Source organism: Pseudophryne corroboree, chromosome 1 (genome assembly GCF_028390025.1).
Source record: "Pseudophryne corroboree isolate aPseCor3 chromosome 1, aPseCor3.hap2, whole genome shotgun sequence".
NCBI classification, from domain to species: Eukaryota; Metazoa; Chordata; class Amphibia; order Anura; family Myobatrachidae; genus Pseudophryne; species Pseudophryne corroboree.
In genome coordinates this window covers 623,740,763-623,767,826 of record NC_086444.1, presented here as the reverse complement: position 1 = coordinate 623,767,826, position 27,064 = coordinate 623,740,763, and the positions used below count along the sequence as shown (strand labels likewise).

The window sequence follows — 27,064 nt, the reverse complement described above, 5'->3', positions numbered from 1 at the left end:
TTGAAACTATACTGTTCCTAATTTGGTTCACAGTTTGTATTAATGATACAGGTTGAGTATCCCATATCCAAATATTCCGAAATACGGACTTTTTTGCGAGAGAGTGAGATAGTGAAACCTTTGTTTTATGATGGCACAATGTACACAAACTTTGTTTAATACACAAAGTTATTAAAAATATTGTATTAACTGACCTTCAGGCTGTGTGTATAAGGTGTATATGAAACATAAATGAATAGTGTGAATGTACACACACTTTGTTTAATGCACAACGTTATAAAAAATATTGTATAAAATTACCTTCAGGCTGTGTGTATAAGGTGTATATGAAACATAAATGCATTCTGTGCTTGGACTTGGGTCCCATCACCATGATATCTCATTATGGCATGCAATTATTCCAAAATACGGAAAAATCCGATATCCAAAATACTTCTGGTCCCAAGCATTTTGGATAAGGGAGACTCAACCTGTATATGCAGTGTGGAAACAGTACACACTATGTTTTGTTTTATATGCCTTGAATCATATGGACAGAAGACATCCTGATTAAGTTGTGTCACAATTTTCTATATATCTAATCACACTTAAGGTGCTTTTAACACTTCATTTGCTTAATGTTTTTTTATGTGTGGCCCACAAACACACATCACCACAGGTTTAAAGCTGCCACTTATAGATGGAATGAGGAGTGTCATCATGCACATTGCTTTTAATAATTGTGCTAATCGTACTACCTGTGCATTTTATTTATATATTTATAAAACAGTATGTATACCGTACTCACCCTAGGTTACTGTTATAGTGGTGTGTCACGATCCGGGTATCTGGACGCCATTTCTTACCCATCAGATGCCTCCTAAGGCTGGCTCAGCGCTCCAGGACCGGATCCCATCTGTTATCCTGATGTGTACATTCCTGTATCCTCTCCTGTCACTCTGGGACGCTGTCACAGTAAACGCCATATTACACCTGGCATGGCGTCTCCCGCGGCCTCCGCCGACGTCCCTGAACTTCTGCATGCAGAGTGTCTGAGTGGCGATTACGTCAGCCGCGGCCTCCGCTGTGTCCGCGTGGTTGGATGTGCATCTGTCAGCCTGGCGCCTCCTGTCTCCGGTGGCCGGCGCCGCCATTACTGTTTTCATTACCACATGGATTACAAACCAAACTTCCCTCCAAGTGTCTGCATGGGCGCAGCCATCTTGGATTCTGTCAGCTGATCATTTCCACCAATCTGTTCTCAGTATTGATAATCTGCATAATTGCCTAGCCAATCCCTTCCTTGCTGCAGGTATAAATACACTGTGCCTGAGCAAGGAAGGAGTCAGTGCTTTGGTTGTCAAACCTAGTTCCTGTTTGTCTCTCTCCTGTGATTGTCTTCCAGGTTCCAGCTCCTGTCTCAAGACTTCCACCATAGAGATCCGCACCAGCATTCCACCTGCGGTGTAGCCTGACTCTCCAATCCATTGTGGATTCATCTGTTTCCAGCTACAACATTATCTGCTTCCAGCTCAGCTTCCAGCAGAGTACAGCTTCTCTTAAAGGGCCGGTGTCCTTTCTACACTTTACCACTCTCAACCGGTATTATTATTTCTCCGCTCTCAAGTTCTACATTTCAGTTCATATTTCATCGCTCCCAAGTTCATTTATTATTTAACTGGTTCCAGCCAGTATCCACTCCGTGCTAACAACAGTCTGGTTCCAGCCAGTATCCACAGCAGCCGTTTTATCTTCAGCAACCCAGCTTTTCCTGGAACACCAGCTGGCACAATCCTGGGTTATCTCCATTGCTACAGTCGGGCCTGGTAAGGACTTTCCATCTAGAAGATTATAAGAACTATCTCACACTACCAGTGCCCTGTGGCTCCTGCCATCCTGTAGTACCCAGGAACTGTATTTATTCTTTGCTGACTTTTACGTTTTCTTTTACTGCTGCTGTGTTGCGGAGTTGTCATAATAAACATCATTGACTTTTATCCAAGTTGTCGTGGTCACGCCTTCGGGCAGTTATTATTCATGTTACTTACATGTCCAGGGGTCTGATACAACCTCCCAGGTTCCGGTACATCTCAGCCCCTACAACTGAGGCTGCCTCCCATCAGCTCAGGCCCTCAGTTGTGACAGTAAGCACTGACCTAATGAATCCAGCCGGAGACCAGGATCAAGCGGCCAGGCCGATGCAAGAACTGGCAGCCCGACTAGAACATCAGGAGGCTGCACAGGGCCACATCATCCGCTGTCTCCAGGATCTCTCTACTCGGCTGGATGGGATTCAGACAACTCTCCGTGGATCAGGCGCGTCTGGTGCGTCAACCACAGTGACTCCAGCTATAACCCCACCCACCTTACCCATTTCTGCTCCACGTCTTCATCTTCCAACGCCAGCAAAATTTGACGGATCTCCAAGATTCTGCAGGGGATTTCTCAACCAGTGTGAGATTCAGTTTGAGCTACAACCTGGCAATTTTCCCAGTGACCGTACAAAAATTGCCTACATTATTTCTCTTCTCAGTGGCTCAGCCCTTGATTGGGCATCACCGTTATGGGAGAGGTCCGACACCCTGCTATCTTCCTACACTGCCTTCGTGTCAACATTCAGGCGCATCTTCGACGAGCCAGGCCGGGTAACCTCAGCTTCATCCGAGATTCTCCGTTTACGCCAGGGGTCACGTACTGTAGGACAATATCTGATACAGTTCCAGATCCTGGCATCCGAACTGGCATGGAACGACGAGGCCCTGTATGCTGCATTCTGGCATGGCTTATCTGAGCGTATTAAAGATGAGTTAGCTTCCAGAGACTTACCTTCTAAGTTAGATGAGCTAATCTCACTCTGCACGAAAGTTGATTTACGTTTCAGAGAGAGAGCAACTGAGCGTGGAAGATCATCTGCTCCAAAATCTTCTGCTCCTCCTCCTCGTCAACTGTCACCATCTAAAGATGAGCCCATGCAACTTGGCCGTTCCCGTATAACTCCTGCTGAGCGCCGAAGACGTCTCTCCGAGTCTCTCTGTCTCTATTGTGCAGCTCCGTCTCACACCATTAATGCCTGTCCCAAACGTCCGGGAAACTCCAAATCCTAGCTCGCCAAGGAGAGGGCCGGCTAGGAGTAATGATCTCCTCTCCATCTCCTCAAGATTGTAATCTCCCAGTCTCGCTTCAAGTTGCTCAACGTTATCGAAACGTCATTGCCCTCCTTGATTCCGGAGCAGCTGGGAACTTTATTACCGAAGCCTATGTTAAACGGTGGTCCCTACCCACCGAGAGACTTCCTTCGTCCATTTCTTTAACTGCCGTGGATGGCAGCAAAATTTTTGATGCAGTTATTTCTTTAAGGACTCTACCAGTTCGTCTGAGAGTGGGAGTTCTTCATTCCGAACTTATTTCTTTTTTAGTGATTCCAAGAGCCACACATCCTGTGGTCCTGGGCCTTCCATGGCTCCGTCTTCACAATCCTACAATTGATTGGACGACTACGCAAATCCTGGCATGGGGTTCCTCCTGTGCTGAGACATGTTTGTTTAAAGTATTGCCTGTCTGTTCTTCCTCCCCCAGGTCGTCTGATGTTCCACCTCCTCCATATCAAGATTTCACGGATGTGTTCAGTAAAGCTTCTGCTGATATCCTTCCTCCTCATAGAGAATGGGACTGCCCGATTGATCTCGTTCCAGGGAAGGTTCCACCTCGAGGCCGAACTTATCCGTTGTCTCTGCCTGAGACGCATTCTATGGAGGAATATATTAAAGAGAACCTAGCAAAGGGGTTCATTCGACCTTCTTCTTCTCCAGCCGGCGCAGGCTTCTTTTTTGTAAAAAAGAAAGATGGTGGTCTGCGGCCGTGCATCGACTACAGAGGTTTGAACGACATTACCATCAAGAACCGTTATCCTTTACCCCTGATTACTGAGCTCTTTGACAGAGTTAGCAGAGCTACCATCTTTACAAAGCTGGACTTGAGAGGTGCATACAATCTCATCCGGATCCGTGAGGGTGACGAGTGGAAGACCGCCTTTAACACCCGTGACGGACATTATAAGTACCTCGTTATGCCCTTCGGATTGAGCAATGCTCCAGCTGTCTTCCAGCATTTTGTCAATGAGATCTTCAGAGACATTCTATACCGTCATGTCGTGGTCTATCTAGACGATATCCTCATTTTTGCCAACGATTTAGAGGAACATCGTTTTTGGGTTAAAGAGGTTCTGTCCCGTCTCCGTGTCAATCATCTCTATTGCAAATTAGAAAAATGCGTCTTTGAAGTCAAGTCCATTCCGTTTCTAGGCTACATTGTGTCCGGTTCCGGACTAGAGATGGATCCTGAGAAACTACAAGCAATCCAAAATTGGCCGGTACCCTTAACCCTCAAAGGGGTCCAGAGGTTCTTAGGGTTCGCCAACTATTACCGAAAGTTTATACGAGACTTTTCCACCATTGTGGCGCCTATAACTGCTTTCACTAAGAAGGGTGCTAACCCGTCCAAGTGGTCTGAAGAAGCCATGCAAGCATTTCATCTTTTAAAACAAAGGTTCATCTCTGCGCCTGTTCTGAAACAGCCTGACATCGACTCTCCTTTCATCTTAGAGGTGGATGCCTCCTCCGTTGGAGTAGGAGCGGTGTTATCTCAGAGGGCTAAAGATGGCCATTTACACCCTTGCAGTTTCTTCTCCCGGAAGTTCTCCCCAGCTGAGCGCAACTATGCCATTGGCGACCAGGAGTTGCTAGCCATCAAGCTCGCTCTAGAAGAGTGGAGGTATCTGTTGGAGGGAGCTTCTCATTCAATCACCATACTTACAGACCACAAGAACCTTTTATATCTGAAAGGCGCACAATGTCTCAACCCTCGTCAGGCCAGATGGGCACTTTTCTTTTCCAGGTTCGACTTTAAACTCCAGTTCTGTCCGGGCTCTCAGAATCGCAAGGCCGATGCCCTTTCCCGCTCATGGGAGCAAGAAAATGAGTCAGAGTCATCAGACAAGCATCCTATTATAAATCCGTTGGCATTCTCCACGGTAGGGATGGACTCTACGCCCCCATCAGGGAAAAGTTTTGTGAAACCGATGCTAAGGAAGAAGCTCATGCATTGGGCCCATGCTTCCCGTTTTGCCGGACATACAGGTATCCAAAAAACCCTGGAGTTTATCTCTAGGTCCTATTGGTGGCCAACTCTGAAAAAGGACGTCTTGGAGTTTATTGCATCTTGCCCAAAGTGTGCTCAACATAAGGTATCCCGCCAGTCGCCTGCGGGGCAACTGGTTCCACTATCTGTTCCCCGTCGACCTTGGACCCATTTGTCGATGGATTTTATTACAGATTTACCCATGTGCAACAAGTTCAATACCATCTGGGTGGTAGTTGACCGGTTCACCAAGATGGCACACTTCATTCCTCTCACCGGTCTTCCGTCAGCTTCCAAGTTGGCTCAAGTATTCATACAAGAGATCTTCCGACTCCACGGTCTTCCTGAAGAAATTATCTCAGATCGAGGAGTTCAATTCACAGCCAAATTCTGGCGAAGTTTATGTCAAGTCCTCCAAGTCAAGCTAAAGTTTTCCACGGCTTACCATCCTCAGACCAATGGTCAAACCGAGAGGGTGAATCAGGACTTGGAGGCCTTCCTCCGCATCTATGTGTCCTCCTCTCAAGATGACTGGGTTCAATTACTTCCCTGGGCCGAGTTCTGTCATAACAACCAGTATCATTCTTCATCTGCTTCTACACCATTCTTCACTAACTTTGGATTCCACCCTAAAGTCCCTGAGTTCCAACCGCTTCCAGCAACTTCTGTTCCCGCAGTGGATATCACCTTGCATCAGTTTGCCAATATCTGGAAGAGCGTACGATCAGCTCTGCTCAAGGCATCGTTCAGGTACAAGAAGTTTGCGGATAAGAAGCGTCGAGCAGTTCCTGCTCTCAAGGTGGGTGATCGGGTATGGTTATCCACGAAGAATTTGAGGTTAAGAGTTCCCAGTATGAAGTTTGCACCTCGCTATATCGGTCCTTTCAAGATTGAACAAGTCATCAATCCTGTTGCTTACAGACTCCAGTTGCCTCCCTTCTTAAAAATACCCAGGACATTCCATGTTTCCCTGTTGAAACCGCTGATCTTGAATCGGTTTCATTCCTCACTTCCTCCAACTCCGAAAGTCCAAACTCAACGAGGCGTTGAGTATGAAGTGGCCAAGATCCTGGACTCACGTCACCGTTACGGTCAACTACAATATCTTATTGACTGGAAGGGTTATGGTCCTGAGGAACGTTCATGGACCAATGCTTCTGATGTCCATGCTCCTGCCTTGGTCCGGAGATTCCATTCCAAGTTTCCTCAAAAGCCAAAGAAGTGTCCTGGGGCCACTCCTAAAGGGGGGGGTGCTGTCACGATCCGGGTATCTGGACGCCATTTCTTACCCATCAGATGCCTCCTAAGGCTGGCTCAGCGCTCCAGGACCGGATCCCATCTGTTATCCTGATGTGTACATTCCTTTATCCTCTCCTGTCACTCTGGGACGCTGTCATAGTAAACGCCATATTACACCTGGCATGGCGTCTCCCGCGGCCTCCGCCGCCGTCCCTGAACTTCTGCATGCAGAGTGTCTGAGTGGCGATTACGTCAGCCGCGGCCTCCGCTGTGTCCGCGTGGTTGGATGTGCATCTGTCAGCCTGGCGCCTCCTGTCTCCGGTGGCCGGCGCCGCCATTACTGTTTTCATTACCACATGGATTACAAACCAAACTTCCCTCCAAGTGTCTGCATGGGCGCAGCCATCTTGGATTCTGTCAGCTGATCATTTCCACCAATCTGTTCTCAGTATTGATAATCTGCATAATTGCCTAGCCAATCCCTTCCTTGCTGCAGGTATAAATACACTGTGCCTGAGCAAGGAAGGCGTCAGTGCTTTGGTTGTCAAACCTAGTTCCTGTTTGTCTCTCTCCTGTGATTGTCTTCCAGGTTCCAGCTCCTGTCTCAAGACTTCCACCATAGAGATCCGCACCAGCATTCCACCTGCGGTGTAGCCTGACTCTCCAATCCATTGTGGATTCATCTGTTTCCAGCTACAACATTATCTGCTTCCAGCTCAGCTTCCAGCAGAGTACAGCTTCTCTTAAAGGGCCGGTGTCCTTTCTACACTTTACCACTCTCCACCGGTATTATTATTTCTCCGCTCTCAAGTTCTACATTTCAGTTCATATTTCATCGCTCCCAAGTTCATTTATTATTTAACTGGTTCCAGCCAGTATCCACTCCGTGCTAACAACAGTCTGGTTCCAGCCAGTATCCACAGCAGCCGTTTTATCTTCAGCAACCCAGCTTTTCCTGGAACACCAGCTGGCACAATCCTGGGTTATCTCCATTGCTACAGTCGGGCCTGGTAAGGACTTTCCATCTAGAAGATTATAAGAACTATCTCACACTACCAGTGCCCTGTGGCTCCTGCCATCCTGTAGTACCCAGGAACTGTATTTATTCTTTGCTGACTTTTACGTTTTCTTTTACTGCTGCTGTGTTGCGGAGTTGTCATAATAAACATCATTGACTTTTATCCAAGTTGTCGTGGTCACGCCTTCGGGCAGTTATTATTCATGTTACTTACATGTCCAGGGGTCTGATACAACCTCCCAGGTTCCGGTACATCTCAGCCCCTACAACTGAGGCTGCCTCCCATCAGCTCAGGCCCTCAGTTGTGACATGGTGTATGCACTAACTGTGAAGGCAGACTCTTAGGGGGAGATTCAAATGTTTGAAAAGACAGTTGGGAGTCTGTTTTTTCCTATCTAATAGACAGGAAAACACAGACACCCAACCGACTTTTCAAACATTTGAATCTCCCCCTTAAAGCGCTTGTGTTACACCACACAAAGGCATAATTTCTCACAAGAAAACAGCCTGTACATTTATTCTCAAGCCATAAAATCTGAATATACAGGTCACTAACAGCTATTTGGCTAGCTTTGTGCTCAGGTTATTCCATCTGGGTCAGACATCTAAATTAAAGTTTATTATTAATTTACTTTTATATTATTTTGTATGTTGGTCCAATTTTTTTTTTTCATCATCATAATATACTGGGGGAGATTCAAATGTTTGGAAGGTCAGTTGGGAGTCTGTTTTTTCCTATCTAATAGACAGGAAAAAATAGACACCCAACCGACTTTTCAAACATTTGAATTTCCCTCACTGTATCAATAGCCACCTGAATCTTGATATGTAGAGTTACAATTCACATGTATTATAATATTGGGAACAAGGCACATGAGATGTTGAGTGTAAACGAAACATATTAAGACAGCGCCACAGGCCTTGTATAAACTACTGTATTGTTCCTGATCTGTGAGGGGAAATTAGACAAGATGTTTAACGTGGTGAGATGAAGGTCATACTAGCCCAATGCTGAGAGGTGGTAATCAAGTTTTCAGGCTTAAAAATGATCATTCAAAGCTAATAAAATGGACTCAATTGTGTATTTTAGCGCAGCTAAATCCCTGAGGGAGTAGAAAAAAAAATAAAGAAAAAAAACCTTTATCCATTCAGTAGTTTTTGTTACCTTTTTTTTGGCTTTCCCAGAAAGTCATACCTACCCCTCTCTGACGCAGAATTTGCTCTTTCCTAAAGCTAGAATTAGTTTTGTTAAATAATGTATTGCCTACAAATGGCTGCTATTATTAGCTTATCTAAATGTTCACCACCCAAAACTGTAGGTTTCCAAATCATTCTGGTTTATACCAGTGGAATTCTGGTAAAGTGTCACACACGTTCAGAAATCTCGGATCATTTATGTATACCCCTGGCGCAGTGTAAGAAGCGTCAATAAAAAGAACAGTAAAAAGGTGAACAATCCCTTTAGCAGATTTTTTTATTTCTTTTATTTAGACACTTGGGAGGGCAATTCAATTGTTTGCCATGACGCCCACCGTGCCTCTAAATTAATGAGCGCCCAACAGAGCAATTCAATTGTTAGCCATGGGAGAGACATTTTTTTCTTGCAGCCTCCTGAGGTGTGAGAATAAATATGTGCAAAGTTAGTGGTTTGGGCGCTCTAACCACTCATTATGCCAGGTTTATCCGACAATACTAATAGGAATTGCTGTGTCGGGCACCTATAGATGCCAAGCAGAGGGCATGCAAAACAACTGAATTGCTCCCGTTGTTGCACTAAAAACCTGCAAGAAATAGATTTACAGTCACATGGGCATCCCAGATTCTGTTCACAGGTTACAGAACACTAAACACATTTAGGGGTATATGCAATTGCGGTCGAATTCCCGAAATTGTCGAAAAACGGGACTTTTTCGCCAAAAAAAAAAAAAATTCGACAATGCAATTCAGTACTTTTCGTCAAAAAAACGGACTTTCCAAATTCGACTTTTTGAAATTCGACTTTTGTGAAATTCGACATTTCTGCAATGGTACAAATGCGGCAATTCGCCAAAAGTATATTCAATTGAAATTTGGAAATTCGACAACAGTGCTTTTAGACAGTAAATTCGTCATTTTCAATCCGCCACCCTTTGGTGGCGGAATCTAATAAAAAAAAAATTAAAACATGTTTTTTTTGGTATTTTTTTATTGGTAATAGCATATCTATTTATATTAGAAGGGATTAGGTACTTGGTTTGTCTTTTTTGGAGGCACAAGTATTATTTATATATTTTTAAAAAAAAAAAATATATATATATATATATATATATATATATATATATATATATATTATTATTATTTTTTTAAATGGAATGGCAAAAACCCGAAAAAAAATTGCGTGGGGTCCCCCCTCCTAAGCATAACCAGCCTCGGGCTCTTCGAGCCGGTCCTGGTTCTAAAAATCCGGGGGGAAAATGGACAGGGGATCCCCCGTATTTTTAAAACCAGCACCGGGCTCTGCGCCTGGTGCAAAAAATACGGGGGACAAAAAGAGTAGGGGGTCCCCCGTATTTTTTACACCAGCATCGGGCTCCACTAGCTGGACAGATAATGCCACAGCTGGGGGTCACTTTTATACAGCGCCCTGCGGCCGTGGCATTAAATATCCAACTAGTCACCCCTGGCCGGGGTACCCTGGGGGAGTGGGGACCCCTTCAATCAAGGGGTCCCCCCCCCAGCCACCCAAGGGCCAGGGGTGAAGCCCGAGGCTGTCCCCCCCATCCAAGGGCTGCGGATGGGGGGGCTGATAGCCTTGAGAAAATGTAAAGAATATTGTTTTTTCCAGTAGTACTACAAGTCCCAGCAAGCCTCCCCGCAAGCTGGTACTTGGAGAACCACAAGTACCAGCATGCGGGAGAAAAATGGGCCCGCTGGTACCTGTAGTTCTACTGGAAAAAAAAATACCCAAATAAAAACAGAACACGCACACCTTGAAAGTAAAACTTTATTACATACATGTCGACACACACACATACTTACCTATGTTGACACGACGTTCGGTCCACTTGTCCAAGTAGAATCCACGTATACCTGTGAATACAATTATACTCACCTGATCCAGTGTCCAGATTATAATCCTCGTACTTGGCAACAAAAAAAAACGAACACCCGGACCAAACGTACTGAAAGGGGTCCCGTGTTTACACATGGGACCCCTTTCCCCGAATGCAGAGACCCCCCCGTGACTGCTGTCACAGAAAGGTCTCTTCAGCCAATCAGCGAGCGCAATGTCCTGGCACTCTGCTGATTGGCTATGCGCGTCTGAGCTGTCAGACAGCGCATCGCAAAGCCTCTCCATTATATTCAATGGTAGGAACTTTGCGGTCAGCGGTGAGGTCACCCGCGGTCAGCGGCTGACCGCGGGGTAACCCCACCGCTGACGGCAAAGTTCCCACCATTGAAACTAATAGAGGCAGCTGTGCAATGCGCTGTCTGCCAGCAGATGCGCATACAGCCAATCAGGTGAGTGCCACGAAGTAGCGCTTCCTGATTGGCAGAAGAGACCTTCTGTGACAGCCGTCACGTGGGGTCCCGGCATTCGGGGAAAGGGGTCCCATGTGTAAACATGGGACCCCTTTCAGTCCACCTGGTCCGGGTGTTCGTTTGTTTTTTTTGCCAAGTACGTGGATTATAATCTGGACCCTGGATCAGGTGAGTATAATTTTCTTCACAGGTACCCAGGATTCTTCAGTGACGATGGGGGCGTGGCAGTCGGCGGGTCAACATAGGTAAGTATGTGTGTGTCGGCAGGTGTGAAATAAAGTTTTACTTTCACGGTGTGTGTCTCCTGTTTTTATTTGGGTATTTTTTTCCAGTAGAACTACAGGTACCAGCGGACCCGTTTTTCTCCCGCATACTGGTACTTGTGGTTCTCCAAGTACCAGCTTGCGGGGGAGGCTTGCTGGGACTTGTAGTATTACTGGAAAAAACAATATTCTTTACATTTTCTCAAGGCTATCAGCCCCCCATCCGCAGCCCTTGGATGGGGGGGGACAGCCTCGGGCTTCACCCCTGGCCCTTGGGTGGCTGGGGGGGGGACCCCTTGATTGAAGGGGTCCCCACTCCCCCAGGGTACCCCGGCCATGGGTGACTAGTTGGATATTTAATGCCACGGCCGCAGGGCGCTGTATAAAAGTGACCCCCGGCTGTGGCATTATCTGTCCAGCTAGTGGAGCCCGATGCTGGTGTAAAAAATACGGGGGACCCCTACTCTTTTTGTCCCCCATATTTTTTGCACCAGCACCAGGCGCAGAGCCCGGTGCTGGTTTTAAAAATACGGGGGATTCCCTGTAATTTTCCCCCCCGGATTTTTAGAACCAGAACCGGCTCGAAGAGCCCGAGGCTGGTTATGCTTTGGAGGGGGGACCCCACGCAGTTTTTTTCGGGTTTTTTACCGTTTGTTCCCGTTTTTAAAAAATCGGATAAAAATCCGTCAAATCGGCCGTTTTTCGACAGCGGGACTGTCGAATCCGTTTTTTATTGAATATGGTGAATTTCGGCACCCACTTGCCAGAATTCGACGGTCGAATTGTGTCGAATTAAAAAACGGGCAAAAAATTGCCGTGATTCGCCGCTAATTGCATATACCCCATAGGCTTACTCTTCAACTTAGTGCAGTGTGCACAGGCCTAGTGTTACTCATAGCAACTATTCAGCTTTTCTAACTATTTTCTGATCTGCACTACAGTTACAAGTTTATTTACTAAATGGCAGCTTTTCAAATCCATCAATTTCTACATTCTTGCCAGCAGAATTTAAAACCGCAACACTATTAAGGGCAAAAAACACTGATTTTACATTTAATTGTACAGCTGGGATTATATCAATATCGTGCCATATTGGTACTTTCCATCAATCTGCACAACCACAGTATAGCGTGTATGCCCAATCCATCGTTAACTGCCGTCATTCATTGAACCGTCCCATTGGATGTGCTGCATGTCCACGGCCGACGCTGTGTTGTTACATGCATGTAGCGATACATCAGCAGTTGTACTGCACAGAATTTTCCAACCACTGTGCCGTGGCACACTAGTGTGCCACCAGATGTGCTGCACAGCCATCAGAGATGCCCGTCATCACTAATGGGATCACACAGCGCTGGGCACTTCCGCAGCCCGGAGCGTGACCTATGCAGATGCACCGTGACTCATAGGTCATGCACACCATGTTGCTTCCTGTCCGCTTACCTCCTTAGTGCTGCTCCTTACTGTTTTGAGCTGTGGACTCTCCGGTTGCATCAATGCCTGCCGCTGAGGCAGCTAGAGGGAAAGCTGAACTTCACATCATTTAACTCACTGGTAGGAGCCAGTGTATTTTTCATTAACTTAATTGCTGTGGGGGCCAATGTGTGGAATTAATATGGGGACAGTGTGTGGTGGCATTACTATGGGGGGCAATGTGTGAAATTACTGTGGTGGACAGTGTGCTTACTTACTGTGGGGGTCAGTGCATTTGTTTAATTACTGTGGGGGCCAATGTGTGTATTTTTTCCCGTGGGGGCCAAAATATGTTTGTTTTATTTCCCTGTGTGTGGTTTTTTCCCCCCCAGAGAGGTACTGATGGTGTGCCTTGCAATTTTTCAAATCTTGGAGCAGATGTATTAAGCCTGGAGACATGATAAAGCAGTGATAAGTGGAAGATGATAACACACCAGCCAATCAGCCCCTGTAAATTTACATATTGGAGCTAACTGGCTGGTGCGTTATCACCTTGCACTTATGACTGCTTTATCACTTCTCAAGACTTAGGGCCTAATTCAGACCTGATTGCAGCAGCAAATGTGTTCTCTAATGGGCAAAACCATGTGCACTGCAGGGGGGGGGGGGTAGGTATAACATGCAGAGAGAGTTAGATTTGGGTGGGTTATTTTGTTTCTGTGCAGGGTAAATGCTGGCTGCTTTATTTTTACACTGCAATTTATATTTCATTTTGAACCCACCAACCCAAATCGAACTCTCCCTGCACATGTTATATCTGCCCCCCTGCAGTGCACATGGTTTTACCCATTAGAGAACAATTGTGCTGCTGCAATGAAGCCTGAATTAGGCCTTTAATACATCTGACCCCCTGTTCAGTGTTCCGTGAATTGATGAAGGTTGAAAATCACTGGTGTAGCAGGTACAGCAGTGTGATGTGTCATTACATCACATCATTGTGTCACCCCGTCGTCAGGTGTGTACCCAAAATCTCATTGGCTGCTAATATTTACGATTGTAACACACCACTTTTCTTTCTGACTAATCAAACCAGTCATGAATAGACCTTTGCGGCTAATACCGAGTATCGGGTTTAATATTAATTAATCTTCTGTGTGATTCTTACTTGTTTTTTTAATTTTTATCTTGTGGTTTTCTAAAACCTCAGAAGCAAATAAGAACTAAACTAGCAGTCACCCATCTCCAACCCTTATACTTCTTCCTGACGTGTTTCCCTGGAGTGAGATAATGCCATGGAAATGTCAGATGAATTCTAATTATTGCCAATCAGTCAAAATCACCAAAATACTGTTTACGTAATCCAGGTTCTGATTTCACGTATGATAAATTATTGTTGCCTTATAAATCATCATTTTATGCTCGCTTCAGTACAGTGTATAGATTTGTCAGTATTCAATCTACTAGATATATTTAACCACTATTACCACAAAATCATAGTTGTAGTGTCAACATAGAATTAATACACCTTACATTTTTCCACAGGTTATAAGTAATCATAAAAGAAAAAATATTCTGTACAAGGGATCTCAATTTTCATAGCAGTTCCCTTGCCTAATTGGATTTTACAATAATTTGCCTGGATTAGCCTCTTATTAATTAGATATCTGAGTTAATTGGAAACATTTCCTGGTGAGACTCAGGAGAATTGCAAGGGGAGAAGTTGGAGTTTGTCTCAGAGTGGAGACTAACCACAAAGAAATAGTGCTTGATATACTGTTTAGCACACTAGCACAGGGGTGCTCAAACTATTTTGCTCTGGAACCCTGTCAGACAATAAAAATGATTACAAAACCCCAGCAAGTTACCACAGAATGGCTTCCACACATGTGTGGCCAGCAGACTGAACTGTACCATTTTGGAGGTACAAAACAGGAGTGAGGTGACCGCTATTGTCGTCACTTAATTTCTTACACAATCACAGGGAAATGATCCTTTTGGATTCCCTGTCCTGTATACGTTTTTTAATATATTCATGCAAATGTTATGTTTAAACCTGCTGTGAAGGCTTTGGGGGTGACCGTGGGTGACAGGAAGGAGGCAGTGGGTGACAGGGAGAGGCAGCGGGTTACGAAGGGTGATGGGGAGGCAGAGGGTGGAAGGGACAAGCAGTGGAAGACTGGGGAGGCAGTGAATAACAGGGAGAAGCAGTGGGTGGCAGGGAGAGACAGATAGTGGTGGTGGGAGAGAAGTTAAGGCAGCGGGAGGCAGAGGGTAAAAAGGAGAGGCAGTGGGTGACAGGGGAAGGCAGATGGTGACAGGGAAATGTCAAAGTGAGACAGAGGGTGGCAGGGGGTAACTGCATGTAGACAAGGGAGCCAGGAATGCAGCTTTCTTGTAGCAGCGGCGGAAGCAGCGACTGAAGGGCAGGACAGGAGAGGCAGAGCACTGGGGTGAGGGCAGAGTTGTCTAAGTCAGTAATAACACACAATTTAAATTATTTTTCACACTCCTTGGACCACTGACTGAGAGATCAGAGGCATCATCAGCCCTTACAGTCAGCAACATGGAGTCACAACCCCATGCTGAGATGGTTGCGACCAACTTTGGGGTTGGGACTCACAGTTTGAGAACTCCTGCACTAACACAATATGGTGCAACTTAAGGCTTCACTCACAGCTCTGCATCCTTTAGCTACCAAAACTTGCTGTCCTTCACTCATGCAGCACGTCTGATCCCCTTCCTTGCATATAACCACCATTACTGCCATACTACAATGCACACATACAACACTGAAAACCTCATAGCCCAGTGGTTCCCAACCTCATTCCTCAAGGCATTTTAGCAGTCCAGGTTTTTAAGATATCCATTCTTGATCACAAGTGTCTTAATTAATACCTCAATAAATTTGTAACCATCTGTGCTCAAGCATGGATATCCTTAAAACCTGCACTGTTAGGATGCCTCAAGGACCGAGTTTAAGAACCACTGTCAAAACCTATAGCAAGGTACTAACCTTAACAAGTACTCTGCACCTAGAACAGAGGTTCTCAAACTCGGTCCGCGGGGGCCCACACAGTACATGTTTTGCAGGTAACCCAGCAGGTGCACAGGTGTAATAATTACTCACTGACACATTTTAAAAGGTCCACAGGTGGAGCTAATTATTTCACTTGCGATTCTGTGAGGAGACCTGCAAAACATGCACTGTGTGGGCCCCCGAGGACCGAGTTTGAGAACCTCTGACCTAGAATCAACTCTATTCTGCGTTAAGTAACAAACTACAATTTAGGACTCAGGCATCCCATCTGATCCACTGCCCTACATTCAGAGAGAACTCTAAGGGGTATATTTACTAAAGGTAAATTTCCATAGATTTTTATTGATTTCAAACCGATGCAAATCAATCTAAATCAATGTTGTTCTCCTAGGGCTAAAAACACTCACATATGCTCCCTACACATTTGGCGACCCACCGCCAAGCTGCCCGACGGCGGATACGGCCCACCTGGCGGTGGGGGGGTGGGGGATTTAACCACTCCCCCCCCGTCTCCCGGCTCCATAGCACTGCATGCTAATACGGACAAGATTGTCCATTTTAGCCTACATGCATAAGGGACCCAGCACAAACGATGAACGCCCTCGGGGCCGCGCATCATTCATCGTTGGTGCCTACACACTGAACGATATAAACGAGTTCTAGTTCATTAATGAACGAGAACGTTCATATCGTTCACTGTTATCGGCCAGTGTGTAGGGACCTATACTTTTTAAATATAAAAAAAAAAAAAAATCACCTGCTATTAAATGTGTGTTTGAGCCCCTGGAACTCAACATAGATTGTGATCGTTGGTGATTACTTTCCAGCTATTTGAAATTAATGAAAATCGTGCTTTAGTAAATGAACTCTGAGACAGATTATCTTAGATACACCTAGCCATAGTCTGTATGAAAATAATAAACAAGACCAATGGTCTTGAACTGGTGTGAAACAATCATCTTCACCAAGGGACTAAGCCTAACCAAACGCTAACAAACAATACAACGGCTATGCATCTGGATATCCATTGCCCTGCATTAAATACTGCCCTTAACTATTACAGAAAACCCTGACTCACTGTCCTGCACTCATACAGACCTTCGGAGTCACCCAGCTGCACCAAGCTTGCCAATACTTTGCATCAAGGGACTACTGTAGCCATTGCTTTGCACACATGCCCCAGATATGATAAAGTATAATACTCTGTATTTTGTTATAGAGGTTAACATGAAAATAAGACATTGTAGCCATAACATCAACCGAAACTCACAGGTACCACAATTTATCACAACTATAAGGAGCAGCATACTACACACTACATAACAAACTGTATTTTCTGCAGACTTGTGAACAATCTGCAGATAAAATATATTTGTAAGATAGAAGGTTATGTGACAAAATAGCAATGATAATTTAGTAAATACAATGGAATCTATCATAGAGAAATATCAATTACAAAGGATATAGCAAAACAGATGGCACAACTTGAAGGAGAGAACAGAATAAAGACAGATATACTGACAAACAATTTGATGATCGCATTAGCAGATGGCAAGATAGAACTACAGACCTTTATATCGACAGGATAGAAATAGTGAGGATCACGTTGCACTACGTAAGCTGCTAATTGCACTTACACACGCATGCAAACTATCCTTCACACACACTCTGCTTCTCCAGCAAAATACATAAGGCTCCTTGTAAACAAAGAAAGGATGCAAGCAGATTTTTGTATCACACCAATACATCCTTAGGTGAAAAAGGTATTGACAGAGATCTTTTAACACTGAGCTGTAGCATGGATGCACACATTGGCCTTATGTACATCACTGTTAAGGATGCTGAACAGAGAATGAAACCGTCATATCACAAATGGCCTAAATGTGGCATCAGTCCTCATCTGAGAAGACAAGTGTTGCCATGAGTAGGTCATACTCTACTACCACAAAATCAACACATTGCAATTGTAGACAATTCTATTACAGTTACATAAAGAGAATAATGGGACACTTGTAAAGGAAAAAGGAATACCTCAAATTTTAGGAATAAACAAAATCAAATGGGTCAAATACACATGGCCTTTTCAGTGATAAGGATCATCACAGTGGAGGCTTTTTGAATACTAGTAGATTGTAAAGGCTGATGAGTGACACAGATCAACATAGATATCAAGTCATGCCATATTAAAAGTTGGATCTCTCAATGTGATTGAAAGAGGAGCTTCAGTAATTGAAGACATGACCTAACCAAGCTGTCACTTCAGCACCATGGACAGCTCTGATTAAAACTACACAACATACACAGCACTTCAGCTGTTTATCTGTGGACTGACACTACCATAAGCAGCACATGCATCTCCCTACATGTGCACCCAGGAGTATAGCCCTTAAAACCAAAGCCAAAATAAATATGACCATACCGTTTACAAAAGTATACTATTGTCTATTGAGAGATAGTATCTGGCAAACACACTGGAATTTGTTTTCCAATAAACAGACACAAGTAGAACCCCAAAGTAGTACACATATTTGCAAGCAGATTTGGCAAGCCATGAGCATGAGAGGTGTCATATCACTTTATATATTGTATTATTTCAACTTTTCCACATAATCAAATATACCGTCAAGTATCCAAAAGTATGGGAAATTCAGAAAAATATTTCTTCAGTCATACAGCATACTACTTCCCAACCTGCTATTACAGCAAAAAAATACTATTTTCTGCATGCCTTACTTAACAATAGACTTCCAGAATGTTAGAACCATCAGAGGAGAATAAACAAATATATAACCCCGCTTAGTCACCTTTAACGTACATGGTTTTTCAAACATACTGCTTTACCTATATCTGCTGGGATAATTCAGGGTATCAAATGTAACATTGACATCAGGGGAAACTAACAGTCCATAAAAGCTATCCACTAGCAGAATAATACATCCATCTTATTTTTTGCAAATAAACCTTGAAAGGTCTCCTGCACACTACTACCTTACAATCAGTTATGACACACCATATAGAGAAAGAAAACACAATCAATAAGGGGTCATGAATAGCCACAGCACAGGCTTTAGCTTTTAAAACCAGGTGATACATGGCTGAAGCCTACACAAATATCAAGTACATTGCAACCTTGAACAGTAGCAGGAGAGGGAGGAGAGAGCTGGTAACTCATTCAATGCTGGAAGGACCTGTAGAGGAGGCCTTATCTGCAGTAGAGAACCTGCTGCAAGCACACCCCTCCAAATGAGTGATCAGACTTCTTTGTGCTCCCTGGTTTAGCTGATCCACTGGTGTTATCACTATTAAAATGACATGTGTCAACTCTTTACAGTAAATGCTTACACTTAACGTTAGTGTCAAATGAAACTGCTCTGTGAATGACTTTGCGGAGTGATGGCAAGGTGTAATCCTACATAGCCTAACTTATGTCTGTGTCCAGCGATACTCCCTTGCATGACAATTGGTATAGGAATCTGCAAGCAAGGGCAGTGATGACAGTAAGGAAGTAAGCACTAGGGACACCAATGCAAAGCTGTGCACTGCCACATAGGCCAGATCTGCTTATCCTGAACAAAGATGATGCTATGACAGTACAGACCCTCTCACTCCATTTCTTACTCTCAGAAAGATGACAAGCCCTGTGACCTTCTGGTGTCCCTTTAAAGCCTTAGTGACCACATATTTACCACAAACATCATCCATGGCTGATTAATACCCACTCAGCACAGGCTATGAGAGGAGATCTGCCACCATGGACAGATCCTGAATAAGCAAACCATTAATTGCAGCTGCTATAACGGAGCTGGGAGATGCTAGCACCATACTGTGTGGTTCACTATTGTCCAAAATTATCAAACACCTATATGCACAGAACCTACACCCCTCCATCACTGCCCTTACACACCCTCTCATCCCTGCAACAGCTGGGTACCAGCTCCGGGTACCACACAGCAGCCACCTCCCTCCGTCCCTCCCGCAGGGTAGCAGGTACCTGAAGTCACTGTACGGGTGTATGATCCAGGCCCCCGCGGATTTCACCCTCTCCTGCTCCCTCTCCACCGCCTTCTGGCTTCCAAACATCCGGAGAGAGAACTTGTTGACCCCGGGCTGGAGCATGGCAGAGAGCTGGCGGTGCATGAAGCCAGTCCGGAGTTCTCCTTCGCCGGCCTCGCCATCTTCGGTGTCCTTGCCCGGGGAGGACCCCCGCGGAGGCTCGGTGGAGAAGGACACCTTGTGCTCCCGGGGCGGCGCCTCGAAGGGCTCCCGCCTGCACTCCCCATTCGGGCTGCCCTTGCCGGTGCCCGGAGTGCCCGCCGAGCTGCAGGGGCTGCGGGTGCCTCTCCTCCCCGCGCCTCGGGGCTGTTGCTCATCGGGTGTCGCAGTCGCCTCCACTCCCCTCATCCCCGCAGCGCTGCAGCCGCTGCCGCCTCCCCGCCCGTCCATGGCAGCGGGGACCTGCGGAGTGAACAGAGGGAGGGACCGCGGGGCGGGGGCACTGTAGTAGGCGTGCCACTACAGTGAACCGGGCCAATGGTGAACTATATAGGCGGGGATTTGGTGGGGTGGCCAATGGGCGGGCAGTAGGGCGTTGACGCGAGAGGAGCTGGTCCGGATTGCACTAGTTGCTAGCCGGGTGGGCGGCCCCATGGCGACGTTACCGTGCTTGGCACAGAGCGCCCAATTGGGAAAGCGTTCCGCACATACAACCAATGAGCGGTGGCAGCTGGTGCCTCGGACTGCCTTGATTGGAGAACCACTAATAGGTTGAAGAAAATACGGGAGAGGCGGGGTTATAAGTATAGAGGAGGAGCCAAGAGGGAATCTTACACGGAAAAGACCCTATTAGTGGGCGTGGTTAGCGGGAGCAGAGCCTGGCTAGGTGGAGGAGGGCGGGTGACAGTGAGTGTGTGTATAGAGTAGAGCGGGAGGGAGGATACCGGGGGCGGGCATGAGTGACGGGCGGGAGAGATGAGGCTGGCCTGGATTCGGGGTTGCAGATTAATCCTGTGGTTGCTGCATTAGTAATGTAATGTTTGGTAAAGGGGATTGAAGAGGATTTAACATGGATTTATGTGAATGCGGTATGAAACAAAGGCAGAGAGACTTACAGCTGTGTGAGCGCTGCTATAGCCCCGGCTGCAGGGAGAACGGATTACGGGGTTAGGTGCCTCTTGAGCGGTGACCCTGTGTACATACATACACTACATGTGTGACATGTCCCTGTAACCGCACCGCGCTCCGTGCACGAGCGATGCATGAGCTACTCATGATGCAGGGCCCCCAGCGCGGCTACACAGCTGTCTCCAGCACAGCCCCCCTTACACACCTGTCTCCCATCACTAGTATATCCTAATGTACAGGGGCTGGCTGGGCAGGGTGCCATCTGCCTCCCGGGGTCAGTGCAATTTGTTCCAGGGCCACATGACTGCAGATTCCCTGAGAAAAACTGTCCCGCTTGCTTGAGTCTGCCCCCCAGGCTGAAAGTTGCCAGCCAGCCCCTGCTACTGTGGTACATGGCTGGAGTGTGTGCACCACGCTTATCTCTCCCGTCCTCCAGTCACACGCCAGGGAGTGGGACATACTGTACACTGAATTTGTATGTATCTGCAATGATGGCAAAGAATCCAGACGCATGTTCTGTGTCTGATTTAAGCTGGATACACACTATAAGGTTATCTGTCTAACCGTTATGGTTGCAATGAAAATCTGGTAATGTATGGGAGCACATGACAATTGACCATGTGCTCCCAAACACTGGAAAACAGACAAAAACCGTTGTTCATACAAATTGGTTAAAGCAAACGGATTTAGGGATCTATTTACTAAGCCTTGGATGGAGATAAAAGAGTATATTCAATAAGAGTCGGATCCATTCTGACATGCAGTTGTCAGAATGGATCCGACAACCCCTATTCAATGGACTGCCAAATCCGGCTGTCGGATGTGGCCGTACACAGGGACCCATCCTGCCGCTGACAGCAGCGGCCAGGTGCGCAGATGGCGGCGGGCAAGAACGGGACGGCGGCGGTGAGGGTAAGCTGGGCAGCAGGGGGGAGCAGAGATCGGCGGCGGCAGGAGGAGCTGGCTGCAGGGAGAGGCGGGGAGAGCACAGATCGGCGTGAGGAGCTGGCTGTGGGGGAACATGTCTGCGACGGCGGGGGGAGGCGCTGCAGGGAGCAGCGCCTCCCGCCGCCGCAGACATGTCCCTCCACAGCCAGCTCCGGCCGTCGATCTCAGCCGCCCGCAGCACAAAATGTGTTTGCAGGCGCTCTGCTGCACAGGCGTTCGCACTCCTGCAAAGCGGAAATACACTCCCCCGTGGGCGGCGACTATGCGTTTGCACAGCTGCTAAAAACTGCTAGCAATCGATCAACTCGGAATGACCCCCGACATGTACTAGGTCGACATGCGTTTTTCATTTTTTGACCATTTTCATACTTTACGATCCACGTGGACTACAATTGGAAACGGTAACTTGTGCCGAGCGCAGCGTAGCGGAGCAAGGCACCTTGCCCGAAGCATGGCGAGCAAAGGCATGCGAGGGGACACGGTGCACTAATTGGGATTCCCCGTCACTTTACAAAGAAAACAACACCAAAAAAAACTCATGTCGACCTTTTCCTATGTCGACTTAATGACCATGTCGACCTAGTGACCCTGTCGACCTAATGTATGTCGACCAATAGTGGTCGACCTAATAACTGTCGATCTAAGTCTTGTCGACCAAATTAGCCATACCCGTTTGGGAGCATCGGCAAGGCCGAATTTAGGGGTCAGGCCGCCCCTAGGCACTTTATTGGATGACTCCGCCACCCACCACATCCCCTTCATCACGTCATTGCCCCCTTCATTTCGGGTGCCAGTCCGGATGCCTCAAGACCACCAAAGCAGCCCCAACCTCACCCTACTACCAACTCCTGGACCACGATTTGCTGCCCATTGTCTCACGCCCTTCATTTGCTAAATAATATATATATAATGTAATGACAGAAAAAACAAAATCATCTGGCCCTTATCAGCCAGGTGTGCTGCCCCACAGAAAGTGCCGCCCCCAGGCACGTGCCTAGTGGGAATTCCACTACTGAGCATTGGTTGATTGCCATTTGCTCCCATACATTACCAGGTTTTCAATCCAACCAGAAAGATTGGACAGACGACCTTATAGTGTATATCCAGCTTTACATATATGATCTGCAACTGTCAGTCTGAAATCCTTGCGTGGGAGCACTGCATGTGCACACCCCGTGAGGCCCAGTGAGATGCGAAAGCATCTCAGGGCTGCGATCGCCTCTGTCTGATTGACAGGCAGGGCTGTGAGGGGAGTGCCAACAGCGTTAGAACGCTGTTGGTTGGGCGCGGTCCGGACAACGCAGGCGTGTCTGGACCGATGCGGGGATGGACTGCAGCAGCTGTATGATGTCACACGCAGCTGCTGCGACCCGGAAACGGCGGGTAGCTGCCTGCCAGTGCAGGTAGGAAGCTACTTGTGGGTGCAAAAGCATCGCTGCGTGGAGGGGGGGGGCGGCAGGCCTGACATGCAGGGCAGACTAGCCCTGTGCTGGGCGTCCCCCCGCATGTCAGATAAAATTTAGCACATCTACGATCAGGTCCGAATCACCCCCAATATCAGTTACTATACGATGCATGTGTCATATATGCAGCCTTTTCAGAGCATGGTGGATGAAGGAGGCTTCCACCTATCTACAGTAGCTTTCAGATCTGGTAAGCCTACCCTAGGCACTTGCTGGCCACTAGCCACGATTTCCATCATAAAGTCATAGGGCCTAGCTCTGAGTAACACAAAACTGTAAAGTGACCATATCTAGCTCTAATGTATGCACAATTCAGAAACATACACATTTCAGACATTGCTCTGTAGCCGCTATATTGGCATTTTTGGGTGGTAACATGCCAGCAAAAATCCAAACGCACAAAGGAGAACCATGTCCTATGTAGCTATAGTTAGTCTGGAAGAGGGAGGCCAATCTCGGGATCGGCAGGATTTTGGCCCAAAAATGCCAATATTTGAATCCTGGGATTGGATCTTTCAATCAATCGGAATTTGCGGGATTAGGTTGCGAATGCGCACTCTTGCCTGGCAGCACTTGGCTCAGACACTGCTCGGTTGTGCGACTTGGATGGCAGCAGTGTATATGGCGCTTAAGTGGGCAGCCATAGACACACAGCGCTAGTGGCTTTTTAAATGTAGCAATGGCTGCCAGCCAATCAGAGCTGATGGACTGTCACGCAATCAGGGAAACGGCCGCAGCAGCGGCTCCTGATTGGCTGCCAGACCACCAGATCCGATAGGCGTACAGCGCTACATTTGAAATGGCGCTGTCTGTGACTCTGGCTGCCCACCTAATAGTAAGCGCCATGTACACACTCCCTACATTCATCTTGTCTGTGTTCCCCACATACCCACCATCAATGCTCTCTACTCCCACCCTCCCTCACTGTTCCCTGCACCCTTCTTCACTGCTCCCTACTCCCATCCTTACTGCTCCCTACACCCACCCTACCTCACTGCTCTCTACACTCACCCTCACTTGCTGCTCACTACACCCCTCCTCACTGCTCTCAACACCCACTTTCTCTGCTACCTACACCGATTCATACAGAAATCTGGGGGATTGAGAAAACGTCCCGAATTGGCCTTCCTAGTCTGGACACTAAATTCATAAAGATCTCCAACACCTTTTATGGGGTAGGTGTAGGCGCTGATGATAATTTTGCATACAGCAGAGTGGGGCAGTGTGATTGTATAGATGCGTACGCATTAGGACATCTGTATAGTCACATCAGCATTTTACTTGCAATTCATTGGCACTCCCATGGGCAGCCAGAGCTGCGTTCACACTATGAACAACTCAGAATCCGGCACATACTCACTGTTTAAAGATGTAGATGTAAAGATGCCATTGAGGAATAAAGGTATTTTGGAAGCAATAGGATGTTCCCTGAGATTTGCCGTAGATCTATTTTATGTCAAACTAGCAATTAACACAGACGTTGGTCCATTTGAAGTCTAACTGTAGGACTAAAACCTAGTGAAGTATGTAAATCTTTTACTCTGATTCTTTAGTTATTGTGGTATGTTTGAACATGGGTGTAGATGTAAACAATAGATGCCGTAGGATCAGAAAGCTGAGTACACACCTATAGATATATCTGCAGACGGATCAGACAATGTATTCTGCATACACACTGCCCGATTCATCGTGACTGACATCACAACTGAGCTGGCATTGACATGCACCCACCCAGTTACGCTGTCAATCACTGCAACGTCATGTGCAACAAGTGTACATGCTGACTGTCCGTACACACAAAACGATGCACCTACTGTATATAGCTGTAGAAATCTGCACAGCCGACGTGATAGGTCTATGGCCCTCATTCCGAGTTGATCGCTCGCTGCCGTTTTTTGCAGTGCAGCGATCAAGTGAAAAAGCGGCAATTCTGCGCATGCGCTAAGTACTTTCACACAAAACTTTGTAGTTTTACTCAAGCTCGAGCGACGTTTTTCAGTCGCTCAAGTGTTCGTAGTATGATTGACAGGAAGTGGGTGTTTCTGGGCGGCAACTCTGCGTTTTCAGGGAGTGTGCTAAAAAACGCTGGCGTGCCAGGCAAAAACGCAGGAGTGACTGGAGAAACAGGGGAGTGGCTGGCCGAACGCAGGGCGTGTTTGTGACGTCAAACCAGGAACTAAACAGACTGCAGGTCTGGAGCTACTCAGAAACAGCTTGAAATTTTTCCAGTGCAGTTCTGCTAATCTTTCGTTCGCACTTCTGCTAAGCTAAGATACAGTCCCAGAGGGCGGCGGCTTAGCGTTTGCACTGCTGCTAAAAGCAGCTAGCGAGCGATCAACTCGGAATGAGGGCCATTGAACGAAGAGGTTCACAGACATATTGCTGGTACACACTGACGGATGGACCCGCAATATATCAGCCGTTCAATTGAACAGCTGATATATCGGCCAGAGTGTACCCAGTATATGAAGAAATCAGGCAGGTGGAGTGAAGAGAAATACTTTCCCAGGCCTTCAACCAGATACACCACCAAATATGGTCAGAGAGGCCCTTAATCACACACAAACCCAATACTTTAGCTCTGCATGCACCACAGTATCACAGTGTTTGGGGCCCAAAATAAACATACTGAAACTGCATCTGAAATTGATCATTACTAAACGTATTACTGTCAGGACATTATTGCTGTATTTTGTCATCTTCCATCCACATTTCCGGTGATATTACCAATAAATCTACTTATATAGACACATGGAAGGTAAGACTGCGCTCAGTGCCTGCATATAAAGCTCTACTGTAACTGAGTATACTCAACAAATAATATAGGCCTAAATGTATTAAGCCTTAAAAAGTGATAAAGTAGAGACGGATAAAGAGTGATAAAGTACCAGCCAATCAGCTCCTAACGGCCATGTCACAGAATGTGTTAGGAACTGATTGGCTGGTAATTTATCACTCTTTTTCTGTCTCCACTTTATCTTTTGTTAAGGCTTAGAAACCACTGTTGGAGTGAGGCACGAAGGGCCCACTAGGGAACTCAATGATAGGGGCCCATGCTTAGGGGTTTGGCCATCCTCCAGAGAGTGCGTGGCCAGCCTCCACAGAGACTTGGCTAACCATTAGAGTATGCATGGCCTGGGCCCCTTTATTAATATACTAAATACTGCTAGTGTATGCAAAATATACCAAATTAATAACAGGAAAGCAATGCAGAAAATACAACAAAGTGCAGTGCAGTATTATGTATCTAACATATAATTCAAGTGCGCAGTCTGGATGCTGATCCCTAGTGGAGGATTGGCCCTCAGGTAGTGGGGCCCACTAGAGTTGTCCCCTATGCCCCTGTGAGCCAGTCCGACCCTGATAGAGACACTTTGGTGCCGATTCAGAGTTGCACGCAAATTGGTTGCAATTGCATCCACATTGCATGCACAAAAATAAATACAGACATTCTCCAGTACATATACTTGTGGTAGCAGGCATCATCAGCTACTGTACATTAATGAAAACTTGCACCAGCCCTGTATCTGACGTAAGAGAGCCATCTGAAATAAGACAGATTCCTGCATACCCTCAGCTCCCCATATTCCTCCACAATGATCCTTATAAAAGTCGCGTGATACCTAACCAAAAACATAAGTGTTTTGTACCTAATTATGCTCCTCTACCTACCCGGAGAGATTCCACAATAGTAAGCTGATATTACCGACACTAGATTTGTCTCTTCAATGGAGGATACTTATTGCAGTTGAAGTGGCCATCCACCAGAACATAGACACCACCATCTACAGCGTCTCTCCCCATAAGCTCAACATACTAATATTGGTCAGAGGAGGGCAGAATGGTTATTCCAATGGATGGTAGGTAATTATGATTGCTGGTCTACATCTTCCTGCTAACATCTAAAACTGCACCACGGTGACAG

The 27,064-nt window shown here is 46.4% G+C and overlaps 1 protein-coding gene across 1 annotated transcript in view; it reads right to left on the bottom strand.

Moving 5' to 3' along the window:
• The window catches only part of HCN2 (hyperpolarization activated cyclic nucleotide gated potassium and sodium channel 2), a 102,831-nt gene extending 82,635 nt beyond the window's left edge, over positions 1 to 20,196 (bottom strand). Inside the window, exon 1 of the mRNA XM_063914482.1 lies at positions 19,599 to 20,196. Within this exon, the coding sequence (XP_063770552.1) occupies positions 19,599 to 20,050 (452 nt within the window). The 5' untranslated portion in view covers positions 20,051 to 20,196. The remainder of the gene's footprint in view (positions 1 to 19,598) is intronic.
• Positions 20,197 to 27,064: the final 6,868 nt, after the last annotated feature.